This window comes from Diabrotica virgifera, chromosome 6 (assembly GCF_917563875.1).
Source record: "Diabrotica virgifera virgifera chromosome 6, PGI_DIABVI_V3a".
In the NCBI taxonomy this organism is placed as follows: Eukaryota; Metazoa; Arthropoda; class Insecta; order Coleoptera; family Chrysomelidae; genus Diabrotica; species Diabrotica virgifera.
The window spans coordinates 124,255,541-124,275,387 of record NC_065448.1 but is presented as its reverse complement, the minus strand read 5'-3'; the positions used below and the strand labels follow the sequence as shown (position 1 = coordinate 124,275,387).

General features: G+C 33.5%; 1 protein-coding gene across 1 annotated transcript in view; it reads right to left on the bottom strand.

Moving 5' to 3' along the window:
• Window positions 1-9,455, bottom strand: part of LOC114332336 (facilitated trehalose transporter Tret1) — a 30,578-nt gene extending 21,123 nt beyond the window's left edge. The window contains exon 1 of the mRNA XM_028282121.2: window positions 9,269-9,455. Coding sequence (XP_028137922.1) covers window positions 9,269-9,338 — 70 coding nt within the window. The 5' untranslated portion in view covers window positions 9,339-9,455. The remainder of the gene's footprint in view (window positions 1-9,268) is intronic.
• Between the last annotated feature and the right edge of the window lie 10,392 nt (window positions 9,456-19,847).

The following is a 19,847-nucleotide window of genomic DNA, read 5'->3' as shown; positions in this document are numbered from 1 at the left end:
TGATTGTTTGATAAAAATATTTTCAAATAACTGGTACTATTGTTCGACAAATTTTCAAAGGTACTTTAGTTGTCGGACGCACCAAAGTTTAGAAATCTCTATATTTACGAAACGTCATCCTCCCGAAAATTTTCCGAAATAGAAAAAGTTGTGCGACTCGACAAGAGTAACTGAATAAAAAGTCTCATGAGGGAAGTAATATTTTTTTTTCAAATGGTGAGCCCAAGACCTATTAATGTTTCGATAATTTTTTTGGGATTTCATTACATACTTTTTTTGAACTTAAGTGAAAACAGCCGCAGGGCCGTCTTAACCCGGGGGTGCAAGGGGTGCGAGGCACCCGGGCGCCAAGTCCAAGGGGCGCAAATATGAAACCCATTTAGATTATTCCGAAAATAATTTCAAAAACACTATTTTGACCAATATTGAATGTGGAGTGACAATGAATCACCATCATTCTCTTTGCCTTATCCCTATGCGGGGTCGGCTTCCCTAATTGCATTTCTCCACACAATTCTATCTTGGGTCATATCAATGTTAATCCCCTTTACCAACATGTCCTGCCTTATCGTCTCCCCCAGGTCTTCTTTGGTCTTCCTCTCCTACTCCTTCCAGGAATCTGCACTTGACAATGAATCACCATCTTGTAAAAATTATCAGTGTATCCGATTCTGCTGACAAAAGTATAATTGCCATTTGGGGAGCTATGTATGGTATGTATTATATAAAAGCGACGTTGCGACGCATATAGTCGGTATTTTTTAAAGGTGGCGGTATAATCTTTTATGATAGGAAAATATAAATGCTAATTTTCCAAAACCTAAGTTTCTTCATTACGTTTGCGACAAGAAAGACATTCATTACGTTTTTAGAAAGACACGAGAAAAGTTGTAGTCACTTAATTTCTATAAAAAAATTAGATCTAAAAAAAGACTTACTAGAAAGCCATTCCGTAGACGCTATCAATTATTAAGCAGCAGTTGAACGCGAAAGAAAAAGGTGGAAGGCAGTTTTAGAAAGAATTGTCGAAATAATACCATTTTTAGCACGACAAAATTTACCATTAGGAGAAACCAGTCAAAGGTTGTATGAATCGGATAACGGTAACTTTTTAAAAGTAATAGAATTTTGAAAATGCGCTATCAGAACACATTGCAGGAATTCAAAGTGTTCAGCATCGTATGCCTCATTATCTTGGACATAATATTCAAAATGAATTGATAAGTGTAATTGGTGAAAAAATTAAATGCACAATTATTGTTTATTTTTTAAAACAATCTAAATATTATTCTATAATTTTAGATTGCACACGTGATATTTCATATAAGGAACAACTTACTATTATTGTTAGGTTCGTTTATTTCAATTCGTCAACAAAGCTTGCCGAAGTTAGAGAGCATTTTCTAGGGTCTTTACCGGTTACTGATACTACCGGACAAGACAAGGATTAGCAAATTATTTGTTAGAATTTTTAAAATTAATGAATATTGATTTAGATGATTTACGAGGCCAAGGGTATGATAATGGGGCAAATATGAGAGGAAAAATATTGGCTTTAAAAAAAAATAATTTTTAGACTTAAATCCTCGTGCGTTTTATGTTCCTTGTGCGGCTCACAGCCTTAATTTAGTGCTAAATGATGCCTCTAAATGCTCAATGGAAATAACAAATTTTAATTGTTAAAGAAATTTATGTTTTTATTTGCATCAGCATTACGGTGGAATGCCATAATGAATGAGCAGATATGTACCCACCTTTACATAAAAACCGCTTTCAAATACGCGATGGGAGAGTAATAATAATAATAATAATATCGTATGGCATTTTTGCCGGGGGATCCTTTCGGATTGTTCCGGTACCATTTATATATTTCCCTGTTTCAAGTAACTAGTGTCGATATACACTAGCCTAGGGGGACCGACGGCTTAACGTACTCTCCGAGGCACGGTGAACGGCTCGTATCATTTTTAGAAATGAAAATGGATTGTTGTTGCCGGGGCTCGAACCCGTGCGCTCTGGCTTATGAAGCCAGGTATCATACCGCTGAGCTACGGCCGTCCACGATGGGAGAGTAGAATTGACTGATTAAAAATACTTCGTTTTGATATGGAGAACATTTAAAATGCATTATACTCAATCTTTGACAACAAGTACAACAATGACATAAGAAACATCGCAAGCTCATTGATGGCAAAATTAAAGAACTTTAAGTTTATCTGCTCTGTCGTGACATGGTACAATATTTTAGCAAAGGTTAATATTGTCAGCAAAACTTTGCATACGAGCGATATTATTATTTCGGAAGCTGTTAAGATGCATGATTAAGTTAGTAAAGATTTAACCAACAACCGCACTGACACTGCGTTTGAGCAGATATTAATTGACTCGGTATCAATTGCTAAAGAACTACATCTCGAAAAAGACATTTCAATTACGAGGCTGCAGACGAACCTCTTTTAGACCCAAAACAAAATATTAAAGTTAACTTCTACTATTATTTATTGGACATTGCCATTGCAAAAATAAGTGAGGGAACATAATTATAATTTTTCATTTTTGGAAAGTATATCGAGTTGAAGAAACTCCGAAGAAAACTTAAAAAACAAAATGTTTAAATTTACAAAAAAAACTAGCGCATGGAATTAGATCTGATATAGATGGTGAAGATCTATTCCACGAGTTAGAATTGTTACCAATATTTTTTATAAATACAGACACACTCCACTCAATATTTTAAGTTATATTAGGTTTAGGGTTACCTATATTCCAATAATAAACTCTCTGTTTTACCAAATCTTTCTACATCTCTAAAGTCTAAGGATATATTTAACACTTTCAACTTCCAGTAACAATAGCTGAAGGAGAAAGGTCTTTTTCTAAACTTAAATTATTGATCAAAAATTATCTGCGCTCAACAATGGACCAAGACAGATTAACAAATTTATATCACCGAAGCAATAAAAACTTTTGGCAACTTAAAAGCTAGAATAGTTGACTTTGATATATTATGTATGTACTTTAAAAAGTATGGTATAGTGTTATTTGATCTTTTTTGAATACTGAAACCACGTTTTTTAATATATATCAAAATAAAGAAAACAAACATAATTAGTTTTAATTCTATATAATATTCTGACAAAAGGGGGCGCAAAGATGAGTCTTGCACCCCGGCGCCGTGTATGGTTAAGACGGCCCTGAGCCTAGGCGTAGAAAATTAAACGATTGGAGAGATACCAAAACTTTAAACAACATTGTTGTATAATACAAAACAGCTTATGTAATTATATATTATGAAATACAGAGTTTCCGATAAATTATCGAGTTAAAAATGGAACTGAACTCTCACGATGTATGTGATGTAGGTATTTACATACAATGTCAATAATTTGTCCATAAGATAAAGCTTAAGTTTATTTCAAGTAAAAACTTATTCTACGGACAGAATAAATTATATCCCTTGCTTAATTGATTTTAATTAACATTTTTTCTCTTGCTTCATTTTCATGATCAAAAGATTCGGATTTTTGATATCATCCAGTTTTTTTGCTCCGTAGAGTATCCACATTTACTATATACTTTTACTTAAGGAAAGTAATTGTATCTACATATTGAGACAAAATTAGATGGTAGAAAGATATGAAAATTATTCAGGAGGTATGAAAAGTACGTAAAACCTCGATATAACGGACCTCTATTTAACGGGCTTCGGATATAACGGACAAAAATCCGGTCAAACGTAAAAAAATTTAAAAACGCCCTATTAATATTATACGTGATTAACCTGTCACAAACCAAGATACATTGAATATAAACGAGGTCCGTGTGGACACCAAACGCTATACCTACCTACAAACTTTAGTTTGTATGTTTTGTCAAAAAATACAACATCTCTTATTCAACCAATGGATCAGGGAATAATTTTGGAAACCAAACGAATATCTCGCAGAAAGTTTTTGATGAAGTAATGGTTGTACTGCATGATGAAGATACTTTAGAAGATAAAAGAGGGTAGCGTACCCTGCAAAAGAAAAATTTGTTTGATAGCTAAGATGCAGACATAGGTTTAGAAGGGTTGGAAATTGCTGATTTCTGCATGACAATACATAATAATGCTAAAGAAGAAGTGGGTAGCTGTGGATGATGTTTTACAATGGCTAGAAATAGATGAAGGTGTCCCTGGGTATAATAATATCATGACTGAAAGTGAAATAGCGGATGAAGTTATGAACCTAAAAAATGATTATGGTTGTGAAGATAGCAAATAAGACAAAACAAACACTGTCAAAAATGAAGTTATCAGAGGTAAGATCGCATCTCGACGATCCAATTTTGATTATTCGTCAGATATAGACCTGAATCCCGCGTACCAAACCAAGTTGATTAATAGCAAGCTGAAAATTTGTTAATAGCTTAACGGTGTCTAGTCTAGGACAAACTTTGATGTATGGGAACAGTGGAACAGGGGAAGTTTTAATTGTGGAACAGGTTAAAAATTTGGAACGTCAGACTACGAAAACGTTCCATGTATTTTGTCGGACAGAACTTCCAATTGATTTGTTACCATTTCATTAAACTCTCATGCAAAAATCAGACTGGTGTTTATCACTAACTGGGCATTTTAATGAGTGGAACACAAAGAACATGTCAAATGACAGGAATCATGTTGGTTAGTAATAGCAAACTGATTTTTGCATGAGAGTTTAATGAAAGGGTAACAAATCAATTGGATGTTCTCTCCGACAAAATACACGGGACGTTTTCGTAATCTGACGTTTCAAACTATTAAACTGTTCCACAATTAAAACTTCACCTGTTTCAGTCTTCCCTTACCTACATCAAGTTTGTCCGACTAGACACCGTTAAGCTATTAACAAATGTTCAGCTTGTTATTAATCAACTTTTTTTTGGTACGCGGTGTGCAGGCCTAATAACAAAGTTTTGATTCGTTTTTCAAAGCATGATTACCAAACAAGCGCGTCGATATCAAACAACGTCACTTCACAACGAATGTCCGTAGACAATTAAATAGAATTTTATCTACTCTATGTCATATTATGTATAAGTTCTAGTTTGTGAAAACTGTCATTATAGATAGCAGTGCGTGAAGGGTTTAAAGTGTGCGTGAAGTAACAATGTATTTTAAATGGGATTTACTTTTTCGCACACTTTCAATAGGTTTTTTGGCACACTTTCGTATAATCAAATATCCTTAACTTTCGCGTTCTCATGGTGATGACAATATGAGCAATGACTTACAACAAAATTTTTGACAGTTTTGTGGTTTGAAAGTAGTAGTTAGGATTTTTAAATGTCAAAGTTCTAAAAATTGTAGAATAGAAATGAATTCCGGTGACGAAGAGTTGCAGGTTTTTTATTTGTTTATCGTAGATAAAATATTGTATGAAACTGTGCGTGAAGTACTTTTTGCGAACTTACGCGATGTATATATATGTACTCTAAAAATCGGGTGCGTTCGCAAAAAGCATACTTCACGAACTGTTTCATAAATAACTATTGTTTGTGTTATTGTGTTTTTTATTTATATCTAAATACAGTGTGCATATTTTCAAAATTAAGTTTTTTTATTTATTTTAAATATATTTTTATATAACAGACTTTCGGTTTTAACGGACACCCGTCCCCCCAATTAGTCCGCTATATCGAGGTCTTACTGTAATTGGATTCGTAGAAAACAAAACAATGGTACAGTGAGTGGTATTGTAAACTAGCGCGAAGCTCTATACTATGTTTTCTGTGTTTATAAAATTTAAGTAAGGCAAAAGATGGAAAACATAATATTAAGTTGTGAGATAAACAGAAATGAAACTAGTGGATGGGGAAAATTTAGCGATAAAAAATATAAATTTACATTATATTTACTGTTTGTTGCAACCGTGCACCTTTTTTTTGCAACTGCCACTGTGACAGTAACAGTTTTAGTTGACATACTTCTCTGATACGTATAAAAATGGGAAACAATAAATATAATGTGCATTTAAAGGTTTTTATCGCTAAATTTTCCACCTCCACTATGGTAGGGGAGCAAAGTATGCTAAATGTGCAGTCACTCGAACGATTTGGGGACCTAGTGGGTTGTGAAGAGTAGGTCCTAAAACCAAAAAAGTTGAATAAAGTTTTCCATTTTAGTGGAGACTTTCCATTTTTAATTTAATTTTCCATTTCCAACAATGGTTTTTTTTTTAGATTATAGCGCCATCTATCCATAATTCGAAAAAAGGTCTCGAATAAAAGTTACTTATTTTTACGTAAGGAATCTAAAGCTGCAATAAAAACTGGGGGCTCTCATTTAAGATTTTAAAGTAACCCCCCACCCCACCTCCGTGGGCGGTCGTGTTTGGTGCCATTCGATAAATTTTTCAAAAATATTGAATAAATGTATTTTTCAGTATTTCGATCTGATGTTCATTTCGCGGGATTCGTATTTAAAATTACCCCCACCCCTTTCTGTGGGATGTCGTGTTTGGTATCATTCGATAGATTTTTAATAAATATTGAGTACGTATTTTTTAGTTTTTCAATTTGTCATTCGTTTCGCGAAATATTGGCTTTTTTCTTGTGAAACTTTGGGACTCACCCATTTCCTTACGCCCCGCTCAAATCGTCAGATTTTTGAAATATACACTGTTTTGCATGTACTTAACTTACCTTATCTTAATCTGATGATTTCAAGTTTTTCTAAGGATAGATTTTTTTTCGGCCCCCCCCTAACGAACTCCCCCGCATTAAGAGCCAATATATGGTAGAGGTACATTTTCAGGGTACAAGGTTTCTCCCCATGTAATAATCTGACGCGCTCGAGTAACTGCAAAAATCCTCACTTGGGCTCCCCTACCACTAGTTTCATTTCTGTTTATCTCACAACTTAATATTAGATTTATTGGCTCAGCATGGCCCGAACGTATCCTGAACTTACCCAGAAGGAGAATGCCTGCGCATTACAAAATTGAACGTTCAATAAAGTCGAATTTTTCCCTCTAAACACCTAAGGCGCAGGCGTTCTTCCTCTGAGTAAGTTCAGGATACGCTCGGGGCATGCTGCGCTAATACGTCTATTATGTTTTCCATCTTTTGCGTTATTTTGCAGGTTATTAGGGCGCTCATCACTGTATTACGTACGTATGCACCTTCTAAAAAAGCATACTTTGCATACTTCTGACAAACCTGTCAAAGGCAGACTAAATTTTAAATTATTAACCAAATATAAATAAAGATAATTTGATAGTAAATTTAATTATTATACAGGGTGTTTAATTCCGAAACGGATATACTTGAATGGTGAATAGAGGTTGCTGAGGCGGTTCTAGATATACTAAATTTATCGACTCAACTATTTTTATAACCGAGTTAGAGAGAGAGTTAGAGAGTGTTTTATCGATTTTGTCCATTTCTTTCTGGACATCTGGACCCATAACTTTAGAACCACCTTGTATATTTTCTGATATGTGGTATACATATCTCATTTAGAACTCAAAAACCCAACTACCAATCACAAAAAATTCATAAAAATACCATCTAAATAGTTAATCATAAAAATGCCATAAGGAAATAGCTTCAGAACAACAACAAAAAATTCAGGTCCAGATCCAACTCGGTTATAACAATCGGTGAGGCAATAAGTTTAGTACATATTCTAGAACCGCCTCAGTGACCTCTATTCACCATTCAAGTATGTATTTCCGTTTCCCAATGAAACACCCTGTACCTACAAAATAAATAAGATGTTTAAAAATAAAATTTTAGTATTGTTTGAAAGGAATGTATTAACAGCTAATGTTATAAAGGCTAGTACATATAAATATTTAGTTTTTAAAAACTAAAACTTGAGAAGGGCACTCTGCCGAAACAGCTCTAGTCACATAGTATTTATAATAAATTTTGTGGAAGTATAGAAAACAAGAGTTTTCAGTGTTTTATTGCTAGATTAAATGAACTTCCATCAAGTAACGGTCGAATCCATCAAATATTTAGTTTTGTTTATAAAAAATGAAATTTTTACATTGTATACCGGACAGCCCTGGTTGAGTTAATACAACGCCACTATAAAAGCTTCGCTTCAAAAATTTAAATGAACGGAAGGAGATAGTTAAAAAATTTGAAATAAATGTAAAAAAATAAAGATTATAAGAGGATGCATTTAGTAATATCAAACAGAACGAAAAAAAAAAAAATAAAAACAATTATTATAATTTAAATTATTCAACATTTTTCGGAAAAAGGAAATAAGTAGAAAAATAATACCGAAAGTGTACAACGACGTATCTGTAGCAACAATAATTGAACCACAAACAGTAGACTGCTCAGTAGACCACAAAAGTTCATATTAATAGGAATCTAACCATGTATGAAAAAGTAGATGATTAAACCCAAATCCACAGGGAAAATCTACCGGAAAAGCTAGAAAAAATGGATAGAAGATAGAAGGGTAATCAGAATAAGGAATCGGTATACGTCACTCCACAAACGTATAAGAGGTTTTAAGAAAAAAAACACCGCATAATTCTTATCTTGATGACTGATTTTAACCCATGACGTTAAGTGGTGCTATGACACTGCCCTAATATACAGTGATGAGCGCGCTAATAACCAGCAAAATAGCATAAAAGATGGAAAACGTATTAAGTTTTGAGATAAAAAGAAATAAAACTAGTCGAGCTGGGAAATTTAGCGTAGCGATATTAACCTATTAATTTACATTACATTGATTGTTTCCCACCTTTAGATGTATCGGACGAATTTGGCAAATATCACTGTCACAGTGAAAGTTTCAGTTGACATACTCCTCTGATACGTGTAAAGCTGGAAAACAGTCAATATAATGTAAATAAAAAGGTTACAATCGCTAAATTTCCCAGCTCGATTAGTTTCATTTCATTTTATCTCACAACTTAATACGTTTTCCATCTTTTGTGCTATTTTGCCGGTTATTAGCACGCTCATCACTGTATACTGCAAGAATTTAGATTTGACAGAATAATAATTTTCTCCTTTCTAATAATGGTAAAACAGTAAGAATGGTAAAAATGAGAAGAAGCTGATAGACCGGGGTAAGTGGATAGACGGAATAACACAGGATGCTCAGAATATTGGTGTTGTTAACTGGAAAATCCAATGAAGGGAGAGAGCAGAATGGGACAGAAAGCTTGAGAAGGTGGATGCCTTTTAAGGGTTACATCACCGGGATAATGATTAATAATAAGTGGCAAAACATTCCTGAAAAATAAGCTAAAGCTGAACCTATTGTACAAACCTGTTAATACAGCTAATAATTGAGGTAGTGTTCCTTTAAATATATTGTTGAATTCGGGCGAAACAGTCATCTTTGAATTATTTTGAGGACTTGAACCAATTTACAATAAAGTAGTATCTGCTTTGCTACAAATTATGTAAGTAAAAATAAAGTATATTAAGGTATACACTCGGTGGTGATATTTTAGGATCATTAATTTTATATATTAGGTATGTACCTCTATAAGATAAGATGTTGACATAGCTGATCTTGCAATAATTTAAATTATGTTTTGTTTCGCACTGCAGCCTTGTATTCTTAAGTATACATAACCGTGAATTTTCTTTTATTTTACAAAATAGTCGCATTAACCTCTGAGGTTATTAGCGACATATATAGGGTGAGGCAGATAAAGGGCCTATTAGAGATATCTCGAGAACTAAAGGTAAGAGAATCATCAAAATTGGAATACAGGGATTTTGAGGTATGAACTATTGAATTAAAATATTTTGGGCTCTTTGATACTTCCGGTTATACCGGAAGTTGATTGTAACTTCGTTTTTTCAAATGGGACACCCTGTATATTTTTACATTTTTGGATTTTACTCGATGTCTTCTTTCTTAAAATATGAGGTTTTGTAATATTATACAGGGTAGTTTAAAAGATAATTACGGTTTTTTATAAATTTTGTAGCAAACTTCACACCCTGTAGAATTGTACTGATTTGATATCAAAAACTCCATTTATGTTCAAGTGATTTTTAATATATTCTATTATTATTAAAAATTATTAATATAGCGAAATGTTTAATTTTAGTATACAGGGTTGGTCGAAACTCGGAATGAGTATTATCTGAGTTTTCTTAAATGGAACACCCTGTATTTTAGTATTGCAGTGAAATGATATTTTATAGTACTTTTTATTTCTTAAGCATTCTCTATACCTAACTGCTTTAATTTGTAAGGTATTCGTAGTTCTTTAAGCCAAACATTAATTTCAACAAAAATTACGTGAAATTTTATTAGGTTTGCCGTGAAAATATCCAATCATAAATAATTTTTTGAAAATAAGTACATGTTAATCTAGAATGATCCTTAATTTATTAATATTGGATGAGATACCAAAATGCCTACGTTGTTAAGATTGTTGGTGCATAAAATATTAATAAAAACAAACCATATCCTACTCAGTTGGCTATGGCTTTGACACTAAACTTGATTAAACATTAGACATTATATTATTTTTATAGTTCCAGTTGCTTTGTTACTATTACTAATATAAATTTTTGTGATGGGGAACTGATTAGTAAAGTTTTTGTTCTAGGAGAGTAAGTATAACAAAAATGTACTACTAGCAATAAGAATTTATCATCTGCAACTCCCTGATAGACGACAGCCAAGAAGAAAAACTTTTCAAAGTTTAGAAGAGAAAGTTTACTGGAATAGTTTCGACGTACTAGACACTTAGATTACGAGAACGTTCATACTAATATGCAGATTCTCAGTGACACTAACATTTTCGTACTTCCGGGCCTAAAGTGACAACTTCACTCCCTTGTGACAGGTACTAAAGTGTCACATTTAATCCCTCCGGGATTAAATATTGACGAAACTCCCGGAACGATTAAATCACAAACAAACGAATTTAAGGGATATTTTATTGAAAAATATAATTAATTAGAATGGTAATTAACGTTAATATTCAAATTAATATTGTGACAGTTCGTCATATTGACCAGTCTTTCCTGGGTTAATGCAGCAGGTAACTGACGAGTAACAGATAGGTCCTTTTCATATTGAACTGGTGTTTGTTTCGAAGATCCTGCGGAAACAGGAAGCGAGAATGAGGACTGTGGCATAACTATAGTGGACGAATCGGCGACTTGACCAAATATTTTATCTGAAATTTTTTGTTTATTTTTAATAGACGATTCAATATATCCCTCGGCCACGTTGGAGGATTTCCATCCTCCATGTCTCTTCAGCACGTCTATTGTTGCTCCCGAATCAGCTAACAAAGACGCAGATGTGCGTCTAAAACAATGTCCCGTATAAGACGTCGCATTTTCTAATTTCAAGAAAGCTGCTATTTGCCGTGGAATTGTACCAAACATGTTTTTTCCTACTACTCGCGTAGTACATTCTTTGTTGATGTATTGAACAAAAAATTTTGAATGAGTTGTCCCTGTCTTTCGCAATGCCACATATTTCCGAAATATCGCCACAAAACTGATGGCACTGTTTTCTGAATTTTTGATCACAAAATTTCGGTCAATTTTATTTTTGGTGTTTCTAATCGCAATTAGGAAGGAATCGCCCAAATCTCTCACATCGTCGATTTCTAAATCAACCAACTCTTTTCCACGACAAGCTCCCGCAACGCCCAAAATAAGTGCAACCTACAAAAAAATTGATTTCTTAAAATTTCTGAATATAAACAAATTTCCAAATTTACCTTAAGCATTAAATATTTATCATCCGGAGCCTCCCGTAAGAACTGATCTACCTGCTCAGACGTGAGAATTCTTGACTTCTTTGGCTTAAATCCCTCATTTCTTCTCTTCAAAAAAGCTAATAATTTTGGAAATTTACTTATATCAATATCTTCTCTAATGTTAATAACCGATTTCAGCATTGAGTAATGTGCCCAGAGAGTTGAGGCACAAACCGCTTTTGATTTATCATCGAAGTAGACTAACAGCGCATTTTCAGTAGGTTGTCTCACATTTTTTAAGCGGCACCACTTTTTAAAAGCATCGTACTGCTGCTCGTATAGTTTTCTAGATTTCGGTGGTAACAATTCTTCACCTACTTCGGCTGCTCTTTTATCAATATCAGATACACCTTCTTCACTCATGATACCAATAATTATCAATAACAATGTTTCTTTACAATGACACTAGTAATGACAATGTTTCTAAATTATAACTGTCACAACGCAATGTTACTATGGTAACTTATTTTAAAGACAGTTTATTAAATGAGTTGAAGAGAGAAAAAACTGATTGAAATTATTGAAATAATTAATAAAATCATACCGGAAGTACGAAAAGTATCGTATATACCTTGCGACTGAAGTACATTTAATCCTTCAGGTAAATTATGGCCCTCCCTGCGGTCGGGCCATAAACTTTACCTTCAGGATTAAATGTACTACTTCAGTCCCGCGGTATATAATGTACTATTAATTCATTTAAATCATTTAAAATAATTTTTCTTCGATCAGATTTCTCGTAATCTAAATTTCCAGTTCATTGAAACCGCTCTAGTAAATTTTGAAAAGTTTATCTTTTTTTTTTGGTTGTCATCTATCATGGAATTGCTGATGATAAACTCTTATTGCTAGTAGCACATTTTTATTTGTTATACTCTCCTAGAACAAAAAAATATCTGAATCAGTTCCTCATTAGAAAAATTCATATTGGCAATGGTAGCAAAGCAACTGGAACTTCAAAAATGGTAGAATGTTTAAGTAAAGAAAATTTTTAAGCATATTTTAGTGTCAGTCATAGCCAACTAGATAGAATATTGTATGTTTTTATTAATATTAAACACACCAACAATCTTAACTACGTAGGTATTTTGATATATCAACCATTATTAATAAATTAAGGGTCAGTCGAGATTAATATGTGTTTATTTTCGAAAAATTATTTGTGATTGAATATTTTCACGGCAAATCTAATAAAATTTCACGTAATTTTTGTTGCAATTAATGTTAGGCTTAAAGAGCTACGAATAACATACAAATTAAAGCAGTTAGGTGTAGGGAATGCTTAAGAAATAAAAAAGTACTGTAAAATATCATTTCATTACAATACTTAAATACAGGGTGTTCCATTTAAGAAAACTCAGATAATACTCATTCCGAGTTTCGACCAACCCTGTATATTAAAATGAAACATTTCGCTACATTAATAATTTTTAATAATAATAGACTATATTAAAAATCACTTGAAATTAAATGGAGTCTTTGATATCAAATCAGTACAAGTCTACAGGGTGTGAAGTTTGCTACAAAATTTATAAAAAACCGTAATTATCTTTTAAACTACCCTGTATAATATTACAAAACCTCATATTTAAGAAAGAAGACATCGAGCAGAATCCAAAAATGTAAAAATATACAGGGTGTCCTATTTGAAAAAACGAAGTTACAATCAACTTCCGGTATAACCGGAAGCAGCAAAGAGCCCAAAATATTTTCATTAAATAGTTCATATCTCAAAACCCCTGTACTCAAATTTTCATGATTCTCTTACCTTTAGTTCTCGAGATATTTCTAATAGGCCCTTTATCTGCCTCACCCTGTATACATATACATAAGATAATTTATTCACAAATGTTAAATTTTGTTAAATATCAAATTGATTTTCTTTTGAATATTTTTCGATTCAGAGGAGTGCATGCTAGCGCTGTTGGGGAAGCCTGAAATGGTGGAAACAGCTGTCCAGCGATTATGCAACCCTCTGAATCGAAAACCAGCAAAACCATCTATTTACTTTTCTATTTTTACTCAGATTTGAATACTAGAAAGTTCCTCTTCTGTCCTTTTCCTAGACGAATGAAAACGGAATGTGATTGAAAGGAGTCCTTTTTGTTTTCTATATTCGTCGTCTGCGGTCTTATAAATTGTAAAAGTCACAGATTAAGGATGTACCAGAAAGAACTTATTACTCAACACGATGAGTCTCAGATTTAAATAACTATTTACCATTTTAATGGTGAATTCTGCATTTGAGACTTTTCAATTTGTTAAGAGATGTCGCTGTATCGCGTCCCAATGGGAAATTCAATGATTTTTGAAGTTTCCCTTAAATTGATTTTTTTTTTTTTTTATTTTGGCTTAGACTTACCGTCATACTGCCAGACACATAAGGAATACAAGTTATCAAGTTATACAAAACAGGTTTAAAACAAAGATAACAACTAAAAGGTATTAAGTAACACTAAGCTTAACAGCTAAAAGTTTTAGCAGCTTAAGTTGGAAGCCTTGCTGACAAAAATTAAAAAAACACTGGTGTAAGTTAGGCAAATATTGTAAATGACTAAGTTTTCAGTTTCAGTAGTATTAATTTATTATTGTGAAAAAATACACCCACAAGTTACATTAGTATATATATTTTTTATTATTTAACACACACAAACATTATAATCTGTGCCAAAAAAATTAAGAATTATTTGAAAAAACTACATACAGTACAAATAACTTGTGTATTTAACAAAATACATATAATAAATACATCAGATTAATTATAACATACATACTCAAAGTAAGTGCCAAAATGCATCCTTCTTTGCGTTCTTTTTTGGGTTTTCTGCAACTCTTGTCCTGGAATCGTCTGCAGACCGGTGGCTCCTCAGCCATTTAGTGACGTACGTCTCAGGCTGCCATTCTTGGAGAGGTGGACCTTAAGTCATGAGTGGCGCCTCTCGGAGAGGCGCCACTCATGACTTAAAGAAACGTGTTCTTTCTTAAAAGCACCCATAGTTGTGACTTCAAAACAAACTTTGCAGCCTAATTTACCTTCTTTGCAATCTATCCAAGGATAAGTTTCCTTCTTACGAGTCCACATCTCTTCTGTCCAAACGTCAGGCCATTTTGTTTCTTTTTCCTTATTCGTTGATGTGCTGGGTTCACTTATTTGTTCGTTTTTATTTAAAGAGTTTCCAATCGCTAATTCATCAACCGAAACAACATTGGATTTATCTTGCTTGGTTCCTTTAGGTAGGCCTAACGTGTTTAGTTCACGTTTCACCGACGCACTAAAAAATGAGGTTAAAGTTTTTTGTTTAGGTTTAGAGTTATCCATAGCGATACTACAGGTAGCTTATGTCAACAGATTTGGACGTTGGGCAAAGATAACACAACTATTAAAACTATTTCACCTCTTCCAGTAGGTATCCGCGACACGTAACGTAATAATTGGAGCAGAAACACTAAATTAATATACAGTGCACGTGCACTATGCAAAGCAGACGAGACGCAACTACAACTGAGCAGGATTAGCATGGCCGGGTGGGCTGGAGATGCGCAGTAGCTACGGAGTGGATTTCAGTGGTGGGGGAAGCGACTCCGGCGACTCAGTCTGTTGCCGCTCTCACTGCCGTGTGTATCGCTCCAGTCTACAGTGTACAGGGCCAGCTCGCTCCGCTACCGCTCCTCGGGCGGGGCGCGGGTGATCGGAGCGTCGAGTGAGCTAGAGAGAAATCGAGGGGGAGAGGCGAGAGATAAGAAGGACACAATATTTCAATATTGTTGTGGCTATTCCTCCTTCCGTGGTGGGGGGAGGGTTGTGGTGACACGGACACGGTAGTGCTGGGCGCGGACCGCTGAGATGTCTATCATGTCTATCCATCAACTATCCCGTCTGCCAGTCGCTCGCTCAACTTTTGCGCTTACAATTACGAACTACCTAATCGTAGCTGCGTATGCCTTAACTGATTAACCACGATAACTAACGTGTAAAAATTACTTAGTAAAGGACAAAACAATTTTTGTCCTATATAAAAAATTCGATTGAAAAAATCGTAGCCGGAGCGCCGCTCCCCCTTAAAAAGCTGTGCCGGAGCGACGCTCCGGACCGCTCCGGCTCCACTACACCACTGCCTAAAACTACTAACTACCAAAGGTATTAATTAAAAATGTTTAAGGGAATTATAATGATAATTTGCTGTCTTTTAAAAAGTTAATTAAAGAGTTGTATACATCTACAGAACCAAGTGATAATAAATGTAGTATATTCCAAGGAGTTGCTACTTTACATTTTAATAAATCATTTATTAATTTAGATGAGTAAATTGTATTTTTAGAACAACCAAAAAATATATGATCTAAATCAATTTCCTCTTCACAATGCTCACATTTATCATTATCCAAAACCTGTATTTTAAATAAATGCTTTGGATAACATGCGTGCCCGAATCGTACTCTAATAATAGAAGTTATGTACTTTCTAGAAGCTCTACAAGACTTGTACCAAGGAAATTTGGGAATATCGGGCTGAATTAACGAGTATCTATTTTGATTCACAAAAGAGTATTCCTTCCACTGGTAGCTCCACTCCCGATGCAGTGTTGACTTGAAAGAGATTATACTATCAGTCAGTGTTATTTTATGTAGAATACTGGTATCGGATGAAACTCTTTCTTTGGCTAATAAGTCGACATACTCATTATGTTCAAATCCTGCGTGTGCTTTAATCCAGATAAAATGTACATTGATTCCTTTGGTTAAAAGATTTTGTTTAATATGTTTAATTTTATAAATGTATGGGCAGTCTTGGATGTTTGGGGGTCCATATTTACCAAGAGATTTCAATACTGCTAAGGAGTCAGACAAAATTATAATATGGGCGAAATCAAATTCAGCTACATATAGTAAAGCTTCATATATTGCAATAGCCTCTGCTGTATAAATCGAAGTCTCCGGTTTCAGTTTGAATTTCTTTTCTATATGTCCCGATGGTATAAAAAAGGTGCATCCAGTTCCATCTGCAGATTTAGACGCATCTGTATATAGAGCTATTGACTCATTGTAACTATTCGTTATGGATAAAAGAATATTTTTATTTAAATATATATTTTCACTATAATTTGGTACAATAATATCTGTAGGAGAAAAGAAAGAAGAGTACGCGTAGTTTTTGAATAAGTCGTTCGTTTTATCTATATTTTTTAAGAGTACTATATTTTGATTATAAGCTTCACACAGTAAGGGAGATTTCTTTTTTTGCCAATATTTATTGGTTAGATCATGGCAACTTAAAGTCACTATTTTTTGGTATAGAAGAGGGTTAATTAAGTATACTTTCATTAAATATTTTTTGGACAAAAAACTTCGTCTTAGATTTAAAGGAGGTTCCAAGGCTTCCAAATATAAAGCTTGTACTGGAGTGGATCTCATAGCTCCTAGACATATTCGTAAGGCTGAATTCTGTAAAACGTTGATTTTGTTTAGTAGTGCATTACTTGCTGATCCATACAAAACACTGCCGTAATCGAAAATAGATCGTATGTAAGCTTTATAAAATAATAAACTTACTTCAACATCCGATCCCCACCAAGTTCTATTAATTGATTTAAGAAAGTTTATTCCCTTATTACACCTGTTCAACATGTCGTCAATATGTAACTTCCAGGTCAATTTTTGGTCGAGTATCATTCCAAGATATTTAATTTTATTTTTAAAAGAAAATTTATGCCCACCTAAGGTGATTGTGCTAATATTAGGAAAGTTATGTCTGGTAAATAAACAAACTTGTGATTTACTGCATGATAATTCAAAGCCATTTTCAATAAACCATTTTTTATGGAGACCATAGACACTATTCAAATTTTCAATGGATTGCTGATATTTCTTGTGTTCTGTGTACAAACAGAAATCGTCAGCATATTGTACAACATTAAATGCAATATTGTTAATAGTGATGTTGTGTAGATCTGCTGTGTAAATGTTAAATAAAATAGGGCTCAAAACGGAGCCCTGAAGTAATCCTTTATTATTAAGTCTAGGGCCTATAAGAGTATGATTATTTTTTAAATAAATTATTCTATTTTTATACAGGTTTACAATGTTAGAAGCAAACTGTGATGGAATATTAAAAAATGTAATCATTTTTTCTTGGAGAATTGAAAGAGAGACAGAGTCATAAGCACCTTCGATGTCTAAAAATAAAGCGGGCACATAACTGTTCCTGGAAAAACTGTTCTGAATGTCTACAACAAGAGTTGTTAAGGAATCTAAAGTTCCATAACCTTTTTTAAAACCATGTTGGTTAGCGGGTAAAGGATTTTGATCCCTTAGCCACCAATCCAACCTAATCTTAACCATCCGTTCGAGAGTCTTCAATATACATGATAATAATGATATCGGTCGGTAAGCTTCAGCTAATTTAGGGTCTTTCCCCGGTTTGGGAATAGGAACGACTATAATACGCTTAAAATCTATTATGCTGTTGCCTTCAATAATTATCTGGTCAAATATATTTAAAAGTAATTGTTTTGCGTTATCTGGTAAATATTGTATCATAGGATATTTGATTGCATCGTATCCTGGTGAGGTACTAACGCGATTATCAAGGGCAAATTCTAATTCAGTTCTCGAAAAAGGTGTAAGGAGAAAATGATTCTGATCAAATGGAAGCGTTTTGGAATTAATAACATCTAACTGGTTATTTACGTAAGGTGGAGCTATTTTATCGAAAAAATCGTCTACCCATGAATTACTTAGAGGTAATGAAAAATTAACTTTTTTCCTATTCATTTTTCTTGCCTGATTTCAAATAAGACTAGATGGAGTTTGTTTATTTAATTTTGAACACCATGCAACCCAACTTTGTTTGGCCTTTAATTTCAGGAATTTTTTGACACGAGCATTTACTTTTTTGCATTTACAAAAATTTTCAGGAGAAGAATTGTTTTTATAGTTTATTAATGCCTTCTTTCTTTCTGCAACGGATTGATCACATTCCGAATCCCACCACGGAGGGGGAGTCCGTTTGCATTTAAATGGTTTATATTCAGAAATAGATTGTTTAGAAGCTTCATTAATACAGTCAATAAGGAAATTATATTTTTCTTGGGTATTTAAGGATGTGTGAGGTTTTTCGTTTAATAAGGTATCAACAAGCTGAGAGTATAATGACCAATTTGCTTTTTTAATGTTCCACTTAGTACTGGGATAAATGGTATTAGCATTAGTTCCCAAGACATCGATCACAACCTTTATAACGAAATGATTTGATCCCAAGGTATCAAGATCTACAGACCACGAAGTTTTATCAAAAAGGGATGGTGAGCAAAACGTGACATCAATCATGGAATCTGAGTTTCCTGGACTCGTTTGGCAAGTTGGTTGTCCATTATTCATTACTACATAATCTAAATTCTGAATTGTCTCCACAATTTGATGGCCTATATTATCATTTTTATATGAGCCCCACAAAGAATTATGTGCATTCATATCTCCTCCAATGATACAAGGGTGTTTTAGTTGAGAAAATAACTTATCCCAATCTTCGGTTTTGGTTTTAGTTTTTGGGCACCTATATACAGAGAGTAAACTTAAATAACTTTGTTTATAGTTGATTTTAATACCACAAGCAAGCAAGTCTTGAATATAATTTTTTTTAATTGTTATGCGCTCGAAAGGAATACCAGTTTTAATTAAAATAGCAACTCCAGAATAGCCGTCATCGCGATCTTCGCGTATCACATTATAACCTCTATAAATATATACAACATCCCGTTTAAACCAAGTTTCACTTATTAAAGCTATGTCAATATCTTCGGTTATTAAAAAGTTAATAAGGCTGTTTTTGTTAGCAACAGCTGATCGAGCATTCCATTGTATTATTTTGAGTTTAGATTTGTTCGTCATTAGATGAGTTATTTTTTAAAATATTATCTAGAACATTATTAATACCTTTGGCTAACAAATTCATGTCAAGTGATTTTGCCTCTTCTAAACAATTAATATTTTGAATAAAACTTGAGAAAAGAAGTACTAAGGAATCTACTAACTTATTTTTATCATTGTCTGTATTAGGAAAACTTTCCTTATTTAAGGGAGGTAAAGGTTGAGACGGTCCAAATCTGA